This window comes from Apostichopus japonicus, chromosome 13, assembly GCF_037975245.1.
Source record: "Apostichopus japonicus isolate 1M-3 chromosome 13, ASM3797524v1, whole genome shotgun sequence".
In the NCBI taxonomy this organism is placed as follows: Eukaryota; Metazoa; Echinodermata; class Holothuroidea; order Aspidochirotida; family Stichopodidae; genus Apostichopus; species Apostichopus japonicus.
In genome coordinates this window covers 15,752,002-15,778,040 of record NC_092573.1, presented here as the reverse complement: position 1 = coordinate 15,778,040, position 26,039 = coordinate 15,752,002, and the positions used below count along the sequence as shown (strand labels likewise).

General features: G+C 39.1%; 1 protein-coding gene and 1 long non-coding RNA gene across 5 annotated transcripts in view; one reads left to right on the top strand and one right to left on the bottom strand.

Annotated features, from left to right (window-relative positions):
• Nucleotides 1-4,886: 4,886 nt before the first annotated feature.
• The window catches only part of LOC139978697 (uncharacterized), a 29,820-nt gene continuing 8,667 nt past the window's right edge, over nt 4,887-26,039 (bottom strand). For all 4 annotated transcript variants that reach the window (XM_071989120.1, XM_071989121.1, XM_071989122.1 and 1 more), the window contains 10 exons: nt 23,606-23,704; nt 20,658-20,756; nt 19,629-19,727; nt 14,896-14,994; nt 13,531-13,629; nt 12,080-12,178; nt 10,609-10,698; nt 9,891-10,086; nt 8,647-8,769; nt 4,887-6,611 (listed from right to left, as the gene is read on the bottom strand). In XM_071989120.1, the coding sequence (XP_071845221.1) occupies nt 6,547-6,611; nt 8,647-8,769; nt 9,891-10,086; nt 10,609-10,698; nt 12,080-12,178; nt 13,531-13,629; nt 14,896-14,994; nt 19,629-19,727; nt 20,658-20,756; nt 23,606-23,704 (1,068 nt within the window). In that variant the 3' untranslated portion in view covers nt 4,887-6,546. The remainder of the gene's footprint in view (nt 6,612-8,646; nt 8,770-9,890; nt 10,087-10,608; nt 10,699-12,079; nt 12,179-13,530; nt 13,630-14,895; nt 14,995-19,628; nt 19,728-20,657; nt 20,757-23,605; nt 23,705-26,039) is intronic.
• On the top strand, nt 20,764-23,401 carry LOC139978698 (uncharacterized). Its single transcript, XR_011796993.1, has 2 exons — nt 20,764-21,270; nt 22,708-23,401. It is a non-coding gene; the product is annotated as an uncharacterized lncRNA (long non-coding RNA).

Sequence of the window (26,039 nt, the reverse complement as noted above, 5' to 3'; positions counted from 1 at the left end):
ATAAAGAGAAAATTTCAGATAATCCGTTCAACATGTCGAATATTGTATTGGATCGATTATCACTCACAACACCCTACATTCTTATACGTACATGCAGTAGTATATCATTGATATCCTTGTGAGTGTTTATACATAATGTTGTATTGATTTTAGCCGATGTGTGACTTAGTGACGTGTCGTTGATTCTTCGAGGTGTTTATGTACACAGAGCATTTTGAGTCACAGAAATGACGTCCAGGTCCGGACGTTACCACTACGATACCACTACGTTACCACTACGTTACCACTACGTTACCACTACGTTACCACTACGTTACCACTACGTTACCACTACGTTACCACTACGTTATGCAGGGGTAGATTATGGCGTTCTGCAGCTTATATTCCATGCACTCTTGCTCTCTATCAGGGAGTTGAATGTTCAATTACTATCATCAATAATATTGGCGATTCCTCGATATGGCCTGTGTAGCATCTGATTCTTCTTGTGGTGTAGTGTAGAGCCCCCTTCCCTTCCCTTCCCCTTTCCCTCCCCTTTCCCTCCCCTCACACGAACCACAATATATCTGGCTGAGAAACACAATAATAGACTTTGGATGTGGCAGTAATGAGTTGATGAAGTGATTCATGAAGAATGATGTTTGGGCGACTAAATTCAAACTAAGGTGACATGTTAAACACCTAAAATATTTCTTGTAGCAACTCGTTCCTGAATTCTAGCAACTAAATGGATCTCCGAAGCCATGTGGCAAAATGTGTCCTTTCAGTGGCGTAGCTAGGATTTTTTGAGTGGGGGGGCCATGGGGGGCTGTTCTTTCTAGTGGGGGGGCCGGAGGTTACTATCTAAGCGGAGCGCCACCATGGTTGGCGCGGAGCGTGCAGAGAAAATTTGAGATTTCAGCACCCCCCAGATCGCAGGAGATGGCACCTGTGAGGCAAAATAGCAACCAAAAAGATGTGCAACTTTGGTGACAGAAATGCAAAAAAAGTTTTTTCTCTTTCATGCTGACTGGCCTTGCCAACTCAACCAGACTTTTAACTTGAGGGAAGTTGGCATCATTTGCAGGAATTTCAGAATTCCCAATATTTTATATCTCTACCAGTAGTGGAAAATCCTGTTTCGACAGTTCCGTGGCCATAAAAAAAGTTGTTTTGTGGAATATTCAATGACATATATTCATTTGACTCGAGGCAATATATGAATACCTGCAGGGGGCGGCGATCTGTTTCAAATATTGGGGGGGGGGGGACATCTGCTTGGATGCAGGCGAATTACTGTCAAAGCGGAGCGCCACCATTGGTTGGCGCGCAGCGTACAAGAAAATTTCTGATTTTGATAGCCCCCCAGATGACCGGAAATGGCACTTCTCGGGCTTGAAAATGACCAACCAGATGTACACTTTTGCCTGAGAACCAAGTTTTTCCTAATAGTTTTTTTTTTTTCATTCATAACCTTTTGTCAAGATTGTCACCAGTCACACATCATGTTCGACCTCATTGCATTTGTAGGTAATTCTACGTAACGCCCCACAATACCCGTCAGCCCCACTTTTCAAGGTTTTAAGCCCATTATTTGTTCAGAATTTGAATAATAAATTCACTTCAAAACATACCCATAATGTTGCACTAAATTTCATCTATGGACAACCAATATAGAAAACCCCCCTCAACCACTAACAGACCTGTCAAAATTGTACGAGTGTAGAGGGAAGTATACTATGATGAAGAGTGTTGGTCAAGGAATTTTCGAAATTTCAGACACAGTTAAATTATTGGTGTACAAATATTAAAACCTCTTATAACGGCTACTATAAAACTTCGATATCATAGAAAATACCAAAAAAATATGCTCGAGGGGGAGGGCGGTCTCCACCCCTTCACCCCCCCTCCCTTGGCTACGCACCTGCGGTTAGAAATCTTGTAGGAAACAGGCCAAATGGAAACCCAGTGAACCCATATCGATGTGGATCCTATGTATGATTGTACGTACTTACACTCATACACAAGATGCAAACCAAATTTCATTACGGATGCGGTCCGTCTAGCTATTCATTTCGAGAAAAAAGAGTAAAAACTACTTTCGGTCATATATAGTAACAAATTGTGACACGGTTAGACAGGCGCTTTGCGAGGAATTTGCCAAGGGAGGGGCAAAGCTTGTACCCAGACTTTCTAAGCGTAGCGCCACCGTAAGTTGGCGCGAAGCGCAAAAGAAAATTTTGGCCGAAAATGCCTCCCAGATCGCTGGAAATGGCACTTCCCAGGCCTTGTAAGTTGCATCTAAGCATTTTCTATTTTGAAATTACTAGCGATATCATAAAAAATACAAAACATATGCTTAAAAAAAAACTATGCCACCAAATATTGGGGGGGGGGAAATAAGATACTATATCCCCCCACCTAAAATATTGGGCGGACATGTCCCCCCCCGTCCCCCCCATGATCGCCGCCCATGAATACCTGATACCTCGGCTCAGTACAAACGGAGTCAATCTTTTGATAGATTGCTGCGCTAGGTGGAAGCACTGAACACAGCAGATATCGCTATCACGCAGCACAACAAGGTTCGTGGTGTATGGTCGCAATCGTCGCATCGACCATTGCCATGCCATGCTGTGTGACCATTCTCATGATTACTACAGATATTGTATTATTCTTATTCTGCCAGATGCAGACGAGAAAATTGTGTAACTCTATTTCCCAAATTATTGAACAAAAAATATTAGCGAATCGCACTGATGAGTGTTTTTTTTTTTACCCCATTCCCAGTGGGGGGTCCAGTGGGGGGGCCAGCCGATTTCATGGGGGGGGGGGGCCTCGGCCCCCCAGGCCCCCCCCCCCCCCCCGTAGCTACGCCACTGTGTCCTTTCCAGATAAAGGAATAAATCATGGCCAACACCATACTGATGGGATCAGTAATTTAAATATAAAGGTTTCTTACTTGCAGTTAGGTTGAAAGAAAGCCAAACTAGTCGTGGTTTGTTTCTATGTTTTGTATTTTTGAAAAGCAGTGAGAGTCTTTTGTAATAGTTTTTGAAGCCACATTTCCTCATTGTTTCTACTTAGGCTATACTCGAACGGCACTTAACGATCATATCATAATTAGTATTTTCGGGCCATATTTCAGTAGTGTATGGATGCATACAAGGGCGTAGGAACCGGGGTGCTGGGGGGCGCCAGCCCCCCCAGTGAAAAATATGGAGGGCGGAAGTATCATTCGGCCCCCCCCCCCCCGCTCCGCAAGTCAAAAAACCCCTTTTTCATTTCCAAATGAGAAAAAAATCTCATTTGGAGCACCAAATTGCATCTAAGGCCAGGTGAAAATGCAAAATTATTTACAAAATGGAGTGGGTGTGCTATATTGCACCAAATTGCATCTGAGGCCACCTGGAAATGCAAAAAAAATCCAAAGGGGAGGGGGACACCCCCTCCCCTTAGACCCTTCCCCCAGGCAGGCCATCAGTCTTCAGCCCCCCCCCCACTCAAAAGTACCTTCCTACGCCACTGGATGCATAGTATTCAAGGAGATTCTATAACTTTAGATACCTTATAATATACAATAATCAAAGTAGATTCTAGACTGTCACACTGTTCGTTTACACGTCACAAAATAGATCCTTGTTCACAGAGGAGCAAAAGATAGCAGTTACGAAAGAAAAGCTTTCCATTGAAATCAAAAGCCTGTTGATCTGACGTCATCATTTATTGTGTAAAGTAAGAGGGCCTGACGTTTCGATCCTAGCAGGATCTTCTCCAGAGGCTGAATCGACTTATTTAATTATTTCTTGTAAACTGGACTACGAATACGTCTTCAGGTCGTAGAGAATACCCAACACGACGTGAATATTCCTGTATCTGTGATTTCTAAATGCTGGTTGCTTCTCCATGTTCTTGAAGCGGAGAACCGGAGAAGAACCAGGAAAGTTGGACGATCTCGTTACAGGCGGTAACTGTGGTTACACTTTAACACAGCCAGGAAGTCGGTGAAATGGGAGATGGAGCTGGGTGTGGGGAAGGTTTGGTGTGGTTATTACAGGTAGATAGTGAGATGGAGCTGGGTGTGTGATAGGTTTGGTAGGGATATAACAGGTAGCTAGTGAGATGGGAGATGTAGCTGGGTGTGGGGTAGGTTTGGTGTGGGTATTACAGGTAGCTAGTGAGACGGGAGATGGAGCTGGGTGTGGGGTAGGTTTGGTGTGGGTATTACAGGTAGCTAGTGAGATGGGAGATGTAGCTGGGTGTGGGGTAGGTTTGGTGTGGGTATTACAGGTAGCTAGTGAGACGGGAGAGGGAGCTGGGTGTGGGGTAGTTTCGGTGTGGGTATTACAGAAATGGCGATATTTGAGATGAGACTGAGAATTGGGCCATTTGGGGGAATTTGTTTTTGATATCGTTCTCTGCATCCTTCATGAGTATTTCTTGTTTCTTGAAACATTCTCTTCAAAGTTACTCCGACTATTTTAAAGGCTGGGGAATTTAACTATACTTATTTCAGAATTGCGATTAACAGAAAAGGAATGTCTTATCGCTAACTTAGGAAATAACATGACAACCTTGTGAAGAATGATAATGATGATATCAATGATGATTTTACAAGCAACCAACTGACCTTCATCAGAGGGTTGCCGCTCTATTTTCTTTGAAAACATTCCAATTGTGCTCTTACATGTGGTTAAATCATATACTTAAACAGCATGTATTAGAATGCCAAAGTAAATTCACGAGCACAAGAAATGTCTATAGTTGTTTGCAAAAGCAACTGTCCGCTTTCTCGAGAAAGTCTAATTGTTATGCTATCCTAAGTAGTCCGTTGTACATCAACCTGGCCGATCATTGCTGACGTATTACTGAAGTCAAGGCAAGTAGCAAAAGTAATAATGACAATATGATTATTGCAATTAATCTATATTTGCACGTTTGCACTTGACACTATGTAAGCAAGAGTATACAAATAAGGATAAATAATAATATTACATAAATTATATGAAATAACGTTAATCATACACAACGAGTGTGAAAATGAATTGGGAATTAAAATAACCCCTGTAGGGATCACCTGGGTCAACACTGATTTCTAATAGTATGGAACTCTAATCCCTTATATCAAGCTATAATAGCAAACTCTATATTGCTAAATATGAAGTTCAGTGATCTGTGATATGAAGATTTCGAAGCAAATGTAACAACCTGCTCTGAATTTATGACCATCGCATTGCATTACGTAAAAATTTTTTTTTAAAAAGGAGCCGTCTCAGACGACTCGAATCAGATCTTGATCCTATACTGCCAACCAGTGGCCGTTTACTGTAACCAATCGAATGGATAGGTGCATCCAGAAAATATTCTGAACAAGACCGAACCACTTGCCTCAGCTAAACCTGTTTCTTGTCTGACGATGATGTTCTTTCAGGCAATATGTGGTACTACCCATTATGACGACTCAGACTGTATGTAAGTAAGCAGGTAAGAGTAAAATACTACAGATGAACTCCCTTCTCGGCATATTTACCACTTCAAATTTCAATTTACATTACTTATTTTTTATGTTTTTATTTAATTATTTCATATACATTATTCAATTTACAAATTACTACTTGTATGTATGTTGACTTTTTAAACTAATGAAACTGCATCGTTATGTATTTGGCATCGATAGCATCTAAACAAACATAAACTTTCAACCTACAACTGCTTACAATGAACACCGTATATATAAGTGAAAAAAAGGACCATACATAAAGGCTATGTGTTAAAATGTGTTATCAAGAACATCATGGAATCTTGCTCTGTCCTTAAAGCTAATGTACGAACAAATTGAAAGTTGTTTATGATATCATTGTATAGTTCCTTCATTGGCCAACAGGTCGATATATCAAGGGATTGAACAAGAGAGAGCATCTTTTCACGCTATAACCACGATATAGCCTAGCTTTCATTTATCTCTAATCATAATTGCGCTGTTCTTGGTTTCGAAATGCTTACAACATGTAACAATACAGTACGTCTGAGTGTGTGCACACAAGCCTTATAAATACGGGCTTTTATTCTGGGCACAGTGACAAAAAGGTATACTTTCTCTCTCGCCATGAACTTTCTATCATTTAAACTACTGCGGTGATATTCATTATACTTGGCACAAATGCATGTAATTATCTCTCTGTCATAACTGTATCACTATAAATCCAATCTACCAGAAAGCATATACCAGGCTGAAGTTGGTTCAAGATAATTTCATAATCAGCACATGCTGCACTCATGCACTTTTAAGTAATACACGTTAAAATAGTCGAGTATACGTAATGGTTATATTAATAAATACAGGCAATGGCAAGGAGGAAAGATTATTTCAAGTTATTGCTGTATATCTACTTTTGCATTCCTATTTTGTATTCTACAGGATTTAAAACTCCAAAGCATCAAAAATGTTTATTTTCCAATCTACTGTTCATGCAGGAGGGAAAACCCCAGTTTCATACGTGACACGCAATATTCTAGGAACTGAATACGCCTTGCCCAGGCAACATGCGACTTGTTGATGTCACATGGTCATGATATCACGCAATTCCCATTGTTCTGTTTAGCAAGTTTATTCGCTCTCATTCGCAATTTATCTGTGTGGGTAAAGCAAAAATGAAAACCTGTAAATAACACATATTTATACATGTATATACATAATAATGCAGGATAGACCCTCTGAATGGTAATGTGTGAGAAACCTACGTTGTAAGAGAATAGACAAGCTGAAAACATGACATAAAACAATGAAATAAGAATAACTTGTTTAATGTGCCTTATCTTGTCTAGAACCTTCCAACACATACAAACACAGGTAAACAACAAGAACAACCCAAATACCCAATGCAATCAGACAACAAATAACCAACCTCAAAGTCTAAAAACCAACAAACTTTCACCAGACAAAGACACGCTACTATGGTGAGAGTGTCAAAGGTCACCATAGGTGTGAACGCTAAAGAGCGGTAACTTATATAGCTCGTAATTTCTACAACAACAGATCCGGCCGGAAGGAGTATAGTAGTATAGTGACCGCATAGTGGGCGCATTGCAAGAATGTTACCATGTCTGTTGCTACGATTGACCATGTCTTAGGCTAGGGTAGACCATGTCTTAGGCTAGGTTTGACCATGTCTTAGACTAGGGTTAACCATGTCTTAGGCTAGGGTTGACCGTGTCTTAGACTAGGGTTGCCATGTCTTAGACTAGGGTTGACCATGTCTTAGGCTAGGGTTGACCATGTCTTAGACTAGGGCTGACCATGTCTTAAAAGGTTGACCATGTCTTAGACTAGGGTTGACCATGTCTTAGGCTAGGGTTGACCATGTCTTAGGCTAGGCTTGACCATGTCTTAGGCTAGGGTTGACCATGTCTTAGGCTAGGGTTGACCATGTCTTAGGCTAGGGTTGACCATGTCTTAGGCTAGGCTTGACCATGTCTTAGGCTAGGGTTGACCATGTCTTAGGCTAAGGTTGACCATGTCTTAGACTAGGGTTGCCATGTCTTAGACTAGGGTTGACCGTGTCTTAGGCTAGGGTTGACCATGTCTTAGACTAGGGTTGACCATGTCTTAGAAGGTTGACCATGTCTTAGGCTAGGGTTGACCATGTCTTAGGCTAGGCTTGACCATGTCTTAGGCTAGGGTTGACCATGTCTTAGGCTAGGGTTGACCATGTCTTAGGCTAGGCTTGACCATGTCTTAGGCTAGGGTTGACCATGTCTTAGGCTAGGGTTGACCATGTCTTAGGCTAGGGTTGACCATGTCTTAGACTATGGTTGACCATGTCTTAGACTAGGGTTGACCATGTCTTAGACTAAGGTTGACCATGTCTTAGGCTAGGGTTGACCATGTCTCAGACTAGGGTTGACCATGTCTTAGGCCAGGGTTCACCGTGTCTTAGGCTAGGGTTGACCATGTCTTAGGCTAGGGTTGACCATGTTTAGACTATGGTTGACCATGTCTTAGACTAGGGTTGACCATGTCTTAGACTAGGGTTGACCATGTCTTAGGCCAGGGTTGACCATGTTTAGACTATGGTTGACCATGTCTTAGACTAGGGTTGACCATGTCTTAGACTAGGGTTGACCATGTCTTAGACTATGGTTGACCATGTCTTAGGCTAGGGTTGACCATGTCTGAGGCTAGGGTTGACCATGTCTTAGGCTTGACCATGTCTTGGTTGACCATGTTTGGGTTGACCATGTCTTAGCCGAGGATTTGTTTGTAAAAACTGGTATATTCATTAACCGTTACTTTGGTAACAACCATGGTTTTTGTAATTACTTTATTCGCAGTAATGCATTGTAATGAAACGATAACAGACCATTCACGATACCACTAAAAAATCACATTTGAAATATAAAGCAATATAGTAAATTTTTATTCCACTAAACAGCTATGCAATATTGTTCAATACGATGTGGATTAGGTAGTATGTGTTTAGGCCATTAGGATGGCTTTATCACATGACAATATTTCATAAAAGGTTTTACAAACACAAGAGGGATTCGGACAGAAAAGAAAACTTGTTGAAATGTTCAAGTACAAAGGAAATTTTCTTCTTCTGTTTTCCTGTATCTTAATGTTTAAGCTGAACTTTAAAAGACGTACTTTAAAGAGCAGTTTCTTACCTGCTAATTTTTTCCTGCCAGCAGTAACAAGTGTCTCATATAGTTCTTTAAGAGGGTTTTCATCACAACCGTGCAACCATATCAGAAGCATCCTGTACGCATGCTCATGCCAACTTTTGTTTCCTAGAGAAAAAGAAAAAGATAAAAAACTAGGATGTCCAAATTTTTCGGTCATTTATTAATAAATTTATGGAAAATGTCTTATATAACCAACTGGGAACCCACGTTTATTTTCCTTTATCTAAATTTGAACAGTTCCTACATTACTGTATACAACTGTACAACATTCGATATGTATTCTTGATTATTATTTTTTTTTTTAAAAGGCACGAAATTGCTGCTGATATTTATAATGTGAATGTTATATGATTTCTATGAAGGACGTAAAATTCAAGCCGAAGAAACGCCTAACGGCTCACCAAATACATAAAATTATTTTGATAGATCGGTTCGTTTTCAAAAATAAGTTTAAACTTTTATGTAGCGGATATCAACCCACTTTAAGTCGCTGTAATAAATTGACATGTACCCTACACGTTACAACACTAAACATACTTAACGTATCTATGTACATATAGTCTATATATTAACATCAGCAATGAGAGTATGTTAAATTACCAACTATATCAAGAACTATATGGATGTGGTTATATCTATAAGATAATGAAATTTTTCATATAGCAGTATTCTGCAGCGTTCACTGTATCTTACATTATTTTCACCACATCTGACATACTGCTTAAAAGCTAGAAAAACAGTCCGTCATATTATCCTTGCTATGCATAATGATCATACTAGTTTGTTATATTCCTCTCTTAACCGTCTCAAACTTGCCGCTTTGTTCATAATTGTACTCCCTACAAATTTCACGAACTTCTTCACCCGTAATTACGATTTTCAAAGATTTCATTCACGTATGACATTAAAATGTGCATAATGTTTTCTACATTCAATAGAAAATTAAGAAATTTACTAGTTAGCAGTTACCGTAGTCCAAATATTTGTAGTATGTTTTGCTTTCTTGTTTGTTATATGTTGTTTAGTTATACTGCGCTATACAGGAATTAGTCATACTGATAGACAAGCCCAAGTGTTTTAGGTCACTTTCTTTCGCAGTATATGTATACTTCCTTACATAGTATTTGAAATATAATTTTCCATATGCGTACACTGTGATAAATCCAATAACTCCAATAAATGAAATGAAACGTATCATGCCCGTTACTACGTATCTACGGCGTTACCTATGTATTGTGACTGGATGGCTTTCACATGGAGCTCTTTAAACCTCCAATGGAAGAATAGTCTCCTAAGGTCATCCTCTTCCAACTCTTTCATTGCCAAATCATAACAGAATGGTTTCATCTGTTTCTGTTGAGGCGTCCTCTCATTGCGGAAGGATGTTACTTTCTTGGCACCATTTATTCGACCCTGTCGGACCTGAAAGATAAGCGAGATTCATTCGTTTTCAAATACGATATTCCTGAAATTTCTTTAAAAGTACTGAAAAGAAAGATGATGAATTGCACGATTTTTAAATAAATAATAAAATGCAGAATCACCTTCAATTGTTGATAAATATTTGTGAAAGATTATCACACAGCAAAGCGCAACCCATTCTGTGCGTGCAGAATACATTGTTGTATATTACGAGTTGCTGCCATTCCGTTCAATGGATCTCAAAGTTTGACACATTATGATAAAAAAGGGCCTATACGTAGCCTTGTAACTGAAGGGGAATGACAACCCATACAAAACCCCTCCCCTCTCCCCCACCCTACACGTTCATTAGGTAACAAAACAGGGCCACGTTTTGGTTTGATCAATTCGATCTTGTCTTGGGTATTACTTGTTAGCGTGGTAACATGTAAGGCTTGGCAACCATGTTTGCATAAGACTATGTCATATAACTAACTATAACAACAGTGTTCGTTGTTGTTCCGAGCCTATAGCATAACTTACTCCCTCATAGTAACGTTCAGCCTTGATTATCATATCTGTGATAGTGATATTCTCCGCTCGAATCGCCATTAGTAAAGCCGTTTTCCCGTTCTGAAAAGAAAAGGAAGCATGCACAAACCGTACGTAACTAAATTATTTTATTACATTAACAGTGTACTTACTTTATTAACAACATTCACATCGTGTTTATTAAAATCGTGACACCTCTGTGGATGTGTATACGTAGTAACAATGTACTCACATTGGCGCAACAACTTTCATCGAAGCTTCTCTACTTTACCATTTAAGACATCTTGTGCTTGTTTATTTCATGCACGTTGTACTGTATCTGTCAACAACATCCTTTTCCAATTAAATGAAACAACTAATTGAAGGGTACTCAAATAATCATTAAGTGAAGTTTAACAAATGCCACCGATGTTAGTTAGTTTTACTAGTTAGTTTTGGATGAAAGGTACCCTTAGATCGGTAAAATTAACACCCATAGGCTTTAAATTGCATCTAAACATTTAATGAACGTTTGTAAATTTAGGGAGGACGGATAGAAGAACTTATATGGTGATGTACAACTGAAGCTTATAAGTCACTATTTAGGCGGTGCACCACCATCAGTTGGCGCGGCGCGTCGAAATTTAAGCAAAAGGAAATCCTAGATCAGCAAAAATGACACCTCTGGTAACAATAAATCGCATCTAGACAGTTTTTCCCCCTAAAATTATTAGAATATTGTGCATTGGACCGATCAAGAATATGTTCAGCACCCACTTCGAAATTCTCCCCGCGGTCCCCACTTCTTGGAGCACTTGGCAAATATTGGGGCCTGAACATACCTTTACCCCCCCCCCTTCCCAACTTTTCATGGGGGATAAGCCCCTCGAGTCCACCGGTCGTCGCCACTGAAGTCGAGGCGGGGTGACTTTTTGGATTTTACAATGCGACTAGGTGCCACATGGAGCAATATTTACGGGTCATTTCATATAGTATTGGCTGAGATTTTGAAAATGAAATTATTACCTGGCAGTACCAGCATTATGTTTGAACTATTGCCAGATTATCAGGCAACATAGAAATGCATAATGAATACTTGAATGTTACTTAAATGAAGGGCTAGACGACGTCCGCATGCCGCGGATTCATCACATGCAGAACTGAATCGCTAGTGTGTTAGCTCCAGGATTCGTAACCTGTGCTGCGAACCATGTGCTAGCTCCAGCTCCAGTTATTCTGCATGCTACATGTTACGATATTAAACACAAATTCGACTTAGATTCGAAACAAATAGGCCTATTTGATAGAGTTGTTGTGGGGGGATAATTTCGATTATGGTTGTGCACATTTGTCTGCAAAAACGACAAAAAAAAGTAAACTAAGGTCTGGGAACAAGTGGGGGGGGGGGCAAATCCCCTCTTGCCCCCCGTAATCCCGCCCATGTCTCCGACGGTGTTAACTGAAATAAATATTTTGTACTCACTTTATCTACAACGTCCACGGACGCGCCTTCCACTAATAAGAACTCCACTATATCTGTAAACCCATTTTCCGTCACTTCGTGGAGCGGAGTCCGATTTTTCTATGGAAAAAAAAGAGAAAAAGAAAATGTTGAAATATTCATTGACTCAAGTTTTAGTTAAACTAAATATTTAATGAATGCATGCAGAAAATTATCAAAACAAATTATCAGCTTATACTAAATAAAGAAATATATAGTGCAATAAACCAAAGAAACAAAAACACTAAATTGTATACATATGGTGCAATAAAATTTACAGCAGGGCTATAGTGGTTGCATGGATTCAGCTTCAAAAACAGCACTATACCAGCATTGAAAGTAGCATAAAGGGACAATTCCAAAAAGTTCAGTCTAGACATTTTACAATTGCATTTTTCCTTAAATATATTTAAAATAAAGTGAATTCAAAAGAAGATATCATGCTGCTTAGTTGTAACATCAGATCTCGCGAATAATGCAGAAAATTATAAAATTAAGCTTTTCGTCTTTCTTTTTTACGTTTTCATTAGGCGTTGTGGGATATGTCACAGATTAATCAATCTTGCAACCATGCATCACAACAAAGGTTAAATAAAACACATAGTGTTTCTATAGTCACGACAAAGATATAGTAACCACATGGGGTTTCTATAGTAACAACAAAGATAGAGTAACCACATGGTGTTTCTACAGTAACGACAAATATAAAGTAATCAAGTGGTGTTGCTATAGTAACAACAAAGGTAGAGAGTAACCACATGGTGTTTCTATAGTAACAACAATGATGAAGTAACCACATGGTGTTTCTATAGTAACGACAAAGATAGAGTAACCACGTGGTATTGCTATAGTAACAACAAAGAGAGAGTAACCACATTGTGTTTCTATAGCAAAAACAATGATGAGGTAACCACATGGTGTTTCTATAGTAACGACACAGATAGAGTAACAGCATGGTGTTTCTATAGTAACGAAGAAAACTTGATCAGTTCAGTTCAGTTGAGTTCAACTTTTGATCAAAAAGAAGGATGGAACAAGTATGAATACAGAAACAAAGGTGCATGAGAAGGGCTGAAGAAGCTATTTATTCTGTTAAAAACATCCCTTTACAAAATTGAAAGCAAAAGTTAAAGAAAACAATACAATTAATAGGAAAAGAAAGAAGGAAGAGAGAGAGAAAGAGGTGGGTGGAGGGAGAGAGAGAAGAGGAGAGAGAAAACGAAAGAAAACTTCACAAAAGATTAAGAAAACGCAGCTTTTATTATATGTAAACCAATTATTCTGTTAATTTTTTCCTAGAAATTAGTTACAGTCTACAGATATTAATGTCTGTTCAATAATTTCGCACCGACAGAGCAAATCGAGCGATCGAAATCATATCAATTGCTTATGATGGTTGATAAGATACAGTAATAAGTACTTAGGCTACTTACAGAATTCACCATGTTGACGTTTGCTCCTGCAAATACTAAAGCTTCAACGGCGTCCAGATTACCAAGAGCGGCGCCTAGATGGAGGGCAGAGTTTCCACCCTGTACAAATTAATAGAAATGTAAACAGAACTATGTACAGGAACATTACAAACATTCATAGAACGTGAAGACATAAGATCTTATCCTATAGGTATGAGTAGGCCCAAGGGGGTAGGAACCAGGGCTGGGGGGCTCCAGCCCCCCCAGTGAAAAATGTGGCGGGCGGAAGTATCATTCCGCCGCCCCCCCCCCCGCTTCTCAAGTCAGAAAACCCCTTTTTCATTTCCAAATGAGAAAAAAATCTCATTTGGAGCACCAAATTGCATCTAAGGCCAGGTGAAAATACAAAATTAAGTTTACAAAATGGAGTGGTGTTGAAGTGTGCTATATTGCACCAAATTGCATCTGAGGCCACCTGGAAATGCAAAAAATTCCAAAGGGGAGGGGGACACCCCCTCCCCTTAGACCCCTCCCCCAGGCCGGCCATCAGTCTTCAGCCCCCCACTCAAAAGTACCTTCCTACGCCACTGAGTAGGCCTTTCATTAACAACGAAGCAAGAAATTATCCGGAACAATGAACTGATCAGAGAATAATGAAGATCATAGATCCCTAGCAACAGGATAATGGGTTTGTTCCTGGTTTAAAAAACTTCAGTTACACTTGACTTTTACCATAATTAGGAGTAACAAGAACTATATTTTGAAGCTATGACCTGATTTTTATTAGAACAATATACAGCGGCAAGGAGGAAGACAAATGGGAAGTTCCCTTCATGTTGTAAAAAAAGAGACAGGTTGTAAATGGACATATATTAAGCAAGCGTCACGTGGTCATGACCTATCATATTAGTAAACGCGTGGCTTTCATAACAACATCACAAGACCGGACTTGTGGAGAGGGAGGTCGATAACTTGGAGTGAGGGTCTTTGACAAGAGGCATTAACCGTCCGACCTTCTAAGAATAGTAATGTTCAAAGTGCATTAGTTTAGTTTCATATGCATATCTGATTGTAATTAAAACACTTTACAGCTATAGTCGGTTGGGTGCCCGTTTCCAAGGATACGATGCAACTCTCTTGTAGTTTTAATTTGCAACAAGGCGTATAATTATATTGTTCCAATTCTAGACGTGGTGATGGGTCGTTCAAAGTATATGATAAGTCTTAAAACATGTTTGTTTTCCTCGACATTTGGATTTAACCGTCCATTTTCAATGGCGGAAATTACGGCAAAAAATGGGGCACTTAACATGATAGTTTAAGGAATAAAATGATAATTATTTATGATTTTAAGTTTTCTTTTGTACACTCGGCTGCTTGACTTACCTCACATGGAACGTCTAAGTCGGTGTTAAATTTAGCTATGGCGTTGATTACCTCGGTGTTATTTTTTCTAGCCGCTAAATGTATTGCAGCCATTTCTTTCTGTAGAAAGGAATACAGATATAGGACACTGGTTAGCGCAAACAGTAGTTGGGGGCGCAGTGCAAGAATTGTACAAGTTCTTAAGCTCTCGCAATCCTTTTAATCGTTCGTTGCGCCGTTTCGAGACTGTGTTGTGTTCAAAGTGTTGATCATGACATCATCACAGCAATGTAATCACGGCCACCTTATTTGGTACCACCAAGCAATGTTTGATTTGCTTTAGTTTCTAGTCCCTATAAACGCAAAGAAAAGAATGCCTTCTTAATCCGCCAGTTTTCATGTATTTTCAGATTTATGTATAACATCTTTTCGTATAATTTCATTTCGTATGTCTTTTTTATTTTTGCATTGAAAGCTAAACCTGGTGGATGCCTTTGTAATTACTCTGTCAGATACACTGGAACCGAATATATACTCAGTTTGGTTGATTGTAATATCAGAGGTGCAGAATCTTGCCAGTGACTGTAACTTTGAATGAAACAGCTGACACAGTTAGCATGGAGCTATAGCAAACAGCTTACACAGTTAGCCTGGAGCTATAGCAAACAGTTTACACAGTCAGCCTGGTGCTATATCAAACAGTTGACACAGTTAGCCTGGTGCTATAGCAAACAGTTATACAGTTAGCCTGGAGCTATAGCAAACAGTTTAAACAGTTTGCCTGGAGCTATAGCAAACAGTTTACACAGTTTGCCTGGAGCTATAGCAAACAGTTTACACAGTTAGCCTGGAGCTATATCAAACAGTTTACACAGTTAGCCTGGAGCTATAGCAAACAGTTTAAACAGTTAGCCTGGAGCTATAGCAAACAGTTTACACAGTTAGCCTGGAGCTATAGCAAGCAGTTTAAACAATTAACCTGGAGCTACATCAAATAGTTTACACAGTTAGCCTGGAGCTATAGCAAACAGTTTACACAGTTAGCCTGGAGCTATAGCAAGCAGTTTAAACAGTTAGCCTGGAGCTATAGCAAACAGTTTACACAGTTAGCCTGGAGCTATAGCAAACAGTTTAAACAGTTAGCCTGGAGCTATAACAAACAGTTGACATAGTTAGCCTGGAGCTATAGCAAACAGTTTACACAGTTAGCCTGGAACTATAGCAAACTTCATAGCGGAGTCTTTCACTTTGAATAAAAACAGCTTACACACTTTCCCTAGACATAAAACACTTCATAACGATTTTTTCCCCACCTGGCCTACTTTGCATATACGAATCATAGCCATTACACATTGAGGCTGTTTACCAATTAATTGTGAGATGTTGGATGAAAAAGAAAAACTTCAAAGGGGTCAAACATATTAGTATTCTGGTGAGAAGTGTATAAAGTTATGAACCTTGACCATCTTATAGAGTACCAGTCCACTCTATAATAATTTCATCATCAGTCGTTTGGTGTAGGAGAACACTTAAAGAGACTATTCTCATGGACCAGTACCACCCCCTCATCTTAATTTATGTTAGTGTGTGAATATTAAAGAGGAAGGTGTCAAAGCAACAATTATTGATATTTCAGCAGTGATTAATTCATCACTTTGCCAGGGGTTAAGTTTGATCAGTGTTTGAATTTTCCGTTTATCTTGATAGCGAAACGAGGCCTCATATCGAAGTGCACAATTTGAGATATGTAAGCACAATTTGGTTGAAGTTACAGTAGTAAGGAAGACGTCTTGTTAAACTACACACCATGTTGATATTACTATTAGCGGCTCCAGCAGATTATTGGAAGTGGGGCCCCATGAAAGAAGAACCGGTAGGTATACCCCAAATCTTTCAGTAGTAACTGAAATAGAGATTCAACCGCTATTGATTAGTGCCAACACATTTCTAGAAGAGGGCCATGTTCGTCGGGCCCTCCCTTGATCAGCCCTGATTCTATGCGAACAAACAAGACTCGTTTTGGAGTTTACGATTGTTATAGGCAGTATATACAGAGACATCAAGACATCAAGACAAACGAAGATCAAATATATAGACAACCAGAGGAAAGGTTAATAGTAGTAGTAGTAGTAGGATATATGTGAATATTTAAGACTTAACGTGAATGAGCTGGTCTCTTTCTACACCCCTTCAAACAACATTCACACATGAAGGATGTACACCAACATTATGCCACAACCTGTCATGACCCAGGTTGTGTAGTTCGTCCTATGTTGATCAGATAGTGACCTTCTACAATTACCTTGTGGATTATAATTTATACTATCTATACGGTGACTTGCAAGTTATGTCTTTATTGTTGTGCGGTCGACTCATGATATGTTCAATGTTTACCCATACAATATTCATATAGAAGTCTTCACATTGTGTGACATGTGCTTTAGCGTGTGTGGCCGTGCTTGTGTTTGTGAAAGCAAGGAGTATTTAGGTACCCTTAAAGCGATAAAGAATAAAGAAAGAGTAACTTGGGGGGGGGGGGGGCGGAGAGGAAAACTTTAACACCGAGTACCACCAATCTATTGAAAACAAATGAGGCTATTATACATGAGTTCCAAATCACCCTGTATCAACGATCAACTCCCAAGGTACATACCCCCACATTCTTACTTGTCCGCGGGCCGTACCTACTCTTGCGACATGTGTTTTGCCTTATACCTGCCACTTATACCTACTCCTCAAGCCTGTCTGCGAACTATATCCGCCCCTGCTACTATACCTGCACGGTATACATAGCCCACGTACCTGTTTTTACCATATAACTGTCTTTCCTACCGGCATGTGCACTATGCCTCTCCCAGCGCACACGCACGTACCCACAAAGGAAATCATTACTTTCCAAAATGTATAGCTAAAAAAAGGTAAGCTTGTATACAAACAGAACACTGGAATAGAAATGTAGGGCAAAGATGGAAAAGTTGACATTATTTAGCATCTAAGCCCATGAGATTAAAAATAATCTCTCTCCCCCCTCCCCAGGACACCGTTCCTCCTGCATTGATTTCCCCCACCCCCCCCCCCCCCAAACTATGCATGATCTATACACACCCTTCCTATTTACGCGCGGAGTGCTGCTTGGCACTATAATCAGGCTAGCAAACCTCTCTGAGCTTAAATACAACTCACAAAATAAAGTCCTCTTGTTTGCTTTCAGACTTTCTCCCATGTTTGTTGCATGTCATGGTACAGACTGTTATATTACGTAATACTATTTGACAAAGGTGTTAAATTGGCAGCTACAAGTACTGTTGACATAATACTTGATGAAATACCGTAATTAACCGTAGACAATTTGTAAACAAGCACGGAAATGCTATACGGGTTATTTGCTAGTGAGAAACGAGATTCGGTACTGTATTAAAATAAGGTGGTAGGCTATACATGGAAATAGGAGAGAGGTGGATAGAGATAGAGGGGGGGGGGGTGGTGACAGAGAGGGGGCGGGGCATGGATAGGACAGCATTTCATGTACTTACAGACAGGTCGAGAAAATTTTATACACATAATTAACATCAATCCTACACATTTCGCCGGGAAGTCTTCTTTTGGGAGGTGGGGTGGGAAGGGATTGGGTTAGGGTAAGTGTGTTTGGTAGTGAAGTGGCAGGGATAGGATAACATGTTGAAATTCAACAAAATGTGTGCAACATGTTATTTACAAACATCTTACATCATATCGTGTAAAACACACATACATGTTAAATACCATATCTCTATTCCGTTCATATGTACGGTGCATATAGTGTGTACAGTGTTTGGGATATAGGTGCAGGTGAATTGTGTGAACATTATTATGCGTTTGATTTCGTAAATTTATTTTTAGTTTGACAGACTTTAGTACAGAAGAAAGCAATTCTATGACACGTGGAATAATGAAATGAGCACGGCAGTGTGAGAAGGTTACTATTAAAAAAGAAGCTTTAACTAAGAGAGACCACTCATGCATGTGGACCAGAGGACACTACAATCAAACCGGTGATTTTTCGTCTAAATTTTGGCAACACTACAAACGGAATGATGTTTGGTAAACCAAATAAATGTACTTACGGCGGACGGCTGAATATCGCACAGAGGAAAAGTAAATGAATAAATTATACATTTATCAGATTTTACAGTAAAGATTTAACATTTTTGTCAACTTTCCTCTGTTTAAACAGAATAAAGTTGACACTCCGGGCAGGTGCATGTTACTAGCTAATGGAGCAAGATGGATATATTTGATAAACTTGTAGTTCGAAATGCATTTCAAGCAAATATTAACGGACGATAACAGTACTGGTAATTAGTACTGGTAACGAGATGAAGCTACACACTATACAGTTTTTAAAAAGCAAATGACATTCACTTTCAATTTTAGAACAGAATCGTTAAAATAGTGACATTTCAAGGCTGGAAGCATATGACAAACGTGTTTCCAATATTCATCCTTCATATATTATACACCATTGTTTAACAGTGACGCACGAAAAGAAAATGCATGCATTGTGCACTCGAAGGCAAGCATTCAAGGTTTCTGTTCACAGACTTTGTATAAACAATGTTAGTTAAACATAAATCTGTCCAGCTGTTGGGAAAGTGTATGATCCGTCTGAATGTCAACGAGTTGGTTTATATATAATTTCATAATTCTCATTGTTATTCAGTACTGGGAAGAGTTACTTATTTAAGCACACTATGCTCCTTTCGCACTGCACTCACCGCTGCTGTGACGTTTCCTCTGGCTTCGTTGGCTAGGAGCAGCTCAACCATGGAAGCTTGACCGGCCTCAGCGGCTATGTGTAGGGGAGTCTTCCCTTCCTGCAGGGAGAAATCCTCGTTAAATATCTTTTTTCATTGCCAAATATGGTGTAATGTATAGGTTTGCGCTATGCTTACTTCAGCCATTCTTATATATTCAGCATTTCTGAAATCTGAAGATCCGGACCATCGAATTAAATAACCACCAGTTTTACTTCCTAAACATTTCAATTGGTGTTTATTAACTTTCAATCCTCTCCCCTGCCCAAATCATTGAACCTTACACCTGGCTCCCTTCTATACAAAGTGTTAAATCGTTTTCTTTTAATATTTACAAAACTTGCTCAGGAAGCTTATCAATCGTATTCATGCAACCTTTTCCCATCACAAATTACACGATATTATAAGGTGAATTTAAGTTACTGTTTTGTTTGATTCTCATCTATTAACTACGATTCATATAACCCTCTCAGTAACTGTTGAATGCACAATATTATTTACCACTAATTTCTACCAGTAAACACTCACATAAAAGTTAAAGAAAATTCTCTTGTTCCTTTATTAATGGGTTGAGCATATAATAGGTATTCAATCCAACAAAGTATACTTCTACATGACACGTTCGTCCAAAAATATGATAATACCATGATGTATTGATAACATACTGAGTTCTTATTGAATGTTCTAACTGTTGAACAGTGACATTCATGGATTTTGCGGGATTTGTGAGGTCACACGTCTTCAGACAACATGCGGTGTACTGTAAAGTTGGTGTATGACTGTGGAGTGTATGTGTAAGCATTACTACTTCACTAACGGGGACTATATCAACTGATCTATAGGTACAGTGTATAGTTCTTTGAAAAAACACACACATACACACATGCACGCTCACATACATACATACACGCACGCACGCACGCACGCATACACACATACATACATACATACATACATACATACATATAATGCGCTTCTCCACGTTTTTACCTTGTTTTTGGCATTAATGTCCATTTTCTTCTCCAAGAGCTTTAGGACTATTTCTCTCCTACCACTACCAGCTGCCAGATGCACTGCGGTTGAACCATCCTAACATCATATAAAATAAATGTAATATTAACGTAACTTTTATCCTGCTGATGCATGAATCATTGGGCGGTAATAACAAACAAACATTACAGAAATCATTCAAGTTTGTCGGTTTTGTTTCCTACCGTACACTAAAGTATAACAAATTAACTGCAAAATGGCCCACGTTGTTCTATTTCGTCAACGTATGAAAGTGTATGCAGGCCTGGAATCAGCGGGGTTGGGGTGTTAGCAACCCCTCCTGTACAACCTCACACAAACATTTAAAGGTATAGTTTTATAAGCACAGCCTTGCACGAAGACATAATTTTCGTCCGAATTTATAGTTTAAATATTCCCGAGAATGCACTTTTTGACGTTTAAATTGTTATTTTCTCCTGGAGTCGAATTCAACGACCCCAGAGCCTCATCCCCTGGTTTTTCAAAGTCCCGGACACCTGGTATAACAGGCGCGTATCCAGGATTTTCAAACCCGGGGGGCGCGAATTACTATCTAAGCGGAGCGCCACCATCGGTTGGCGCGCAGCGTACAAGAAAATTTCTTATTTTGATACCCCCCAGATCACCGGAAACGGCACTTCTCGGGCTTGAAATGACCAACCAGATGTACACTTTTTGCCTGAGAACCAAGTATTTCCTAATAGTTTTTTTTCCATCCATAACCTTTTTGAAGATTGTCAACCCGGCACACATCATGTTCGACCTGATCGCATCTCCTGTGGGTCTTTGCATTTGTAGGTGATTCTACGTCACGGCCAACAATACCCGTCAGCCCCACTTTTCAAGGTTTTAAGCCCACTATTTGTTCAGAATTTGAAAATTCCCATCTCGTGAATAAACTCACTTCAAAACATACCCATAATGTTGTACAAAATTTCATCTATGGACAACCAATATAGAAAAACTTCCTTGAACCCCTAACAGACTGGTCAAAATTGCACGAGTAGAGGGAAGTGTGATGCAGAATGTTGGTCAGAAATTTTCGAAAATTCCGACAGAGTTAATTTATTGGTGTAGAAATATTAACTTACCTGTTATAACGGCTATTATAAAACTTGGTTGAAGGAAATGAAAAAATAGCAGATATTTCCTTCAACCGAACACTATACACATAGGCGTAGGAGGCGCGGCGGAAGTGGCGGAGCTAGGGGTATTGGTCAGGAGGAGCGAGAATGGTCTGTAGGGGCGCTTTCAACACTATCTAAGCGGAGCGCCACCACTGGTTGGCGCGTAGCGTACAGAAAATTTTTGAGTAAAGATACTCCCTAGATCGCCGGAAATGACCTTTTCCGGGCCTGGCTAATTTGCAGATAAACGAAGAATAAATAGGTGTCATCTCCAAATTACAGCAACAAAATGTGAGAAATGTCAATAAGTAGATGAGAGCGCAATAAAAAAGTCAATAATCACGAATAAGTAAAAAGTGGTAAAGAGCTGAAAAAGGCGCCAGCAGTCCATTTGAGTCCGTCAGGGGGGGGGGGGGGCATGCGCCCCCTGACCGTATGGACGCTCCGCCACTGCGCGGCGGGGTGCAGCCCCTAATTCGCCATTACTAATGTAAAAGAGAGTTTTGACATAATTGGACCTCCATGCTTTTTATACATCTACATGAGACATGTCGTTGTTTACATTAGCATCCCGCGGTATACTGCGCAATTTGAACGGACCGTATCCGGTACATGATGGCATGCGATGTATTAACCGATGCTTGCTTATATGATATTGACATTACCACGTTGAACGCGCGCTTCGCGCGCGGAAATTTTGGGTTATTTTTTTAGGCAAGTCGGACAGTTTTGAGGCTTTTCATCCTGGAACGCCATTTTCATGCTCACTGATATGATGTGATATCTGCTGTTTGCGTCACAAATTCGAACAGGCGCGTAGCGAGGAATTTGCCAAGGGAGGGCGAAGCCTGTAGGCAAATTATCTCAGCGTAGCGCCACCACAGGTTGGCGCGAAGCGTACAAGAAAATTTTGGCCGAAAATGCCTCCCAGATCGCTGGAAATGGCACTACACAGGACCATTTGTTAGCGCGAAGCGTACAAGCAAATTTTGGCCGAAAATATCTCCCAGATCGCTGGAAATGACACTTCCCAGGCCTTGTAAGTTGCATCTAAGCACTTTCTATTTTGAAATTACTTAGCGATATCATTTAAAACAATGCTGAATGGGGGGGGGGCGGGCGGTCGCCCCCATCCCAAAAATCGTCATGTTCCCCGACGACACGATCGAGTTCGAGACCAGCCACAGTTGGTTTGATAGCACAATTCTACACACGCGTTATGATAGACCATATATAGTATATATATAGATCATTAGTGAGAGAGGAAAATGGAAACGTCAAAAATGGAGTTGTCGGTGTAAGGGGTAGGGTGAGTCAAACTTTTACGAAATCATTGATCCGTCACTGGCTACCCTTCAGCGCTGTAATGATGTCACTGTTCCTCTTTCTCTTCCCGGTGTCTTCGCGTTTTTCTTTTACTCCCTCTTTTTCTCCTTTTTCTCTCTTTCTTCTTTTTCTTTTCTCTTCCTTTCTCTCCTAGTCTTCTTTTTTCCCCTCTTTTTTCCTTTTTTTTTTTTTTTTTTTCTCTCCTCTTTTTCTTACCCGGGGGGCGCGCGCCCCCAACGCCCCCCCTGGATACGCACCTGTATAATACACATATGTATTCATTTATGACACTAAATTCAGGGTGCCTTGATACGTTACAGAATGCTGATGGTATATGTACTATATGTTGTAAATTGCTCCTTATTAGTTGTTAATTAATATTATTTCATCTAAACAGTTTCTTCGTTTTATCTATCAATGACAATGAAGATATATGTTAGTTATGTTTATACTTACACCAGTGACTGCATTCTTGTTACATTTGGCCTTGATCAGGTACTCTAATGCTTCCATGTGACCCTGTTCTGCAGCTAAATGAAGGGCTGTCTTCTTACCCTATGCGAGAAAAAAAGGGTATCCAATACAATTAGAACAGACTTACTTAATTTACTGGGTAAAACAAGTACAAACTGATTTAACAAATAACAATTTGCTTATTTATATTTTGATAACTGATACACAATATTAATATAAATCATTAAAACTATTAGCATAATATTATTGACAAATTTCTCCCTATATTGCTATGAAGTTAGAAGGACTGTATACAACTGCAGGCCATGTAATATGATATTAATCAGCCAATGAATGGTTTGAACATTACACAGATTATACAGGAAACAGCAACTTTCATATCATTTGAGATGATGATGTCAATCCTTGTGATGTTGACAGATATTCGAAGAAATTTAGCCAAGATTCAGTAATCATATCGTTATGATGATAGAATATGATGTGGTTTTCATTCACTCGTGCCAATAAAAAACTTTTACAGCAACGATTCGAAGCAATTAACTAATATCTCTTCAACGTGGGAATTAGATTTATTATATTGCTTCATGCTTCAAGACAGATTACGTATACGAGATTATCGCATGAGACTCGATTATAAGTTCTTGGAAAAAATAACCTAACATAATAATCAAAATATAAACATTGCTCATTGAGTCACAAACAGTTCCCTAAAATAAAATCACATAAACTGATTAATGGGAAGCAACAAAGAAGTGACAAAACTTACCGACGCTTCCAATCAAATTAACAGAATACATGTTTACATGTTAGTTTGACATTTTTAACCATTGAATAAATAGCAAGTATTATTTGTAATTTCCCTGGAAATAACCAGTGGAGCGTTAGAGACAATTTTGGTAATCTAGAATGCTAAACTGTTTTGTAATTTGTTCAAACTCCGAGGTCACAGGGGACCGTCATTCCAAACAACATGTAGTAAGTAATTCCATCAAGCACTTGCAAATAAATTTTACACTGACTTTAACGTAGACTGGACTATTTTTTTTTTAAATATGGTGCATTTGTATAACATAGTACCAACTGTAATTTGTCACCAAGAGATAAATGTTAGATTTCATTGACCAGGCTTGTTTCTTCATTCGACAAACGACATATGTGAAGTAAGACTCAAATTTGCCACAAATACTGCAATTAAGGTATCGAATTTATTTAACTGACGTAAAGTGCAGTTATAACTTCATAGCACAGTGTTTTTGTAACAAAGTATCGTCTCATATCCCTGACGTTAGTGCAGTTATAAGCATTACGAATATTATGCGGTTAAACCAGACTAACAGTTCCATATCACTGATGTTAGTGAAGTTATAAGCATTAAGTTGCAATGTGCGGTTGTTACAGAGTATACATGCGAGCAGAAATAATGTAGTACTTCAGATAAACGCAGTGAAATACCATGTTAGTATAAACTGACATTAATATGTAACATAGCCAAGGAAGAAGACGAGGATAGTAAAGACAGGGTTATACAAAGCAAACACACAACGAATTAGCCTCGACGATAAAATATACAAACACGTAATTAATAAAATAAAATAATTAATTACCCTCTGGATAAAAACATCGATATTATCGGTGGAGTACTAGCAATTATCTGTGTACAAAATACAACCTACAACCCTTAAAACCTGACAGTTTTTGAAAGAGAAACTGGTCTGACACGCTGGGAAGAGAACAACCGAAATAGGATAGCTTAGTAATAGCTATTGCATCGTTATATCCTTACATGAATCCGATTTGTGTAATCTAATAATATGAACAGCAAACAATTATTGTAGAATTAGACAGATGAAAGTACAACTAGGTCTGCGACATTTATAACACATATTTCTTCATCTGTTGAGCAATACAAGACTAACTAATAAGACATTAAAGTTCACTTTAGGCCGAACACTTCAGAAATGTACATTTATAAAAGAAAAACAAATCAAAGCAAAGCAAAGGGAAGATTTATTGTATAATTCCAGCTAATCTTCTCTAGAAAACAAATATCAGTAAAGACCATAGAAATGGAGAATATGCTTCTTCTTATAGGTTGAGACTTAATATAACGTTGTAACACATGTATAGCTTTTTATGAAGTCATAACCGACAAGTTTCCATAAACATTTAGTTTCTCAAGTTTCAACATAATACCTAAACCATTCTCTTATACAGAAATAACTGTTACCACTGCGTAACACTTTATACAACATACTCGTAATTGATCAAAAACTGCAAGACCATATCGCTCATTGTATTTTTATTTCTTTTAACAAGAAACACCTGATTAGCGAATATTGCCTGCAAAGTACGACTTTAGAATCTCCAAACGGCTTTATTTCACTAAGGATGTCGAATCCCTTCATCCTTATACTGT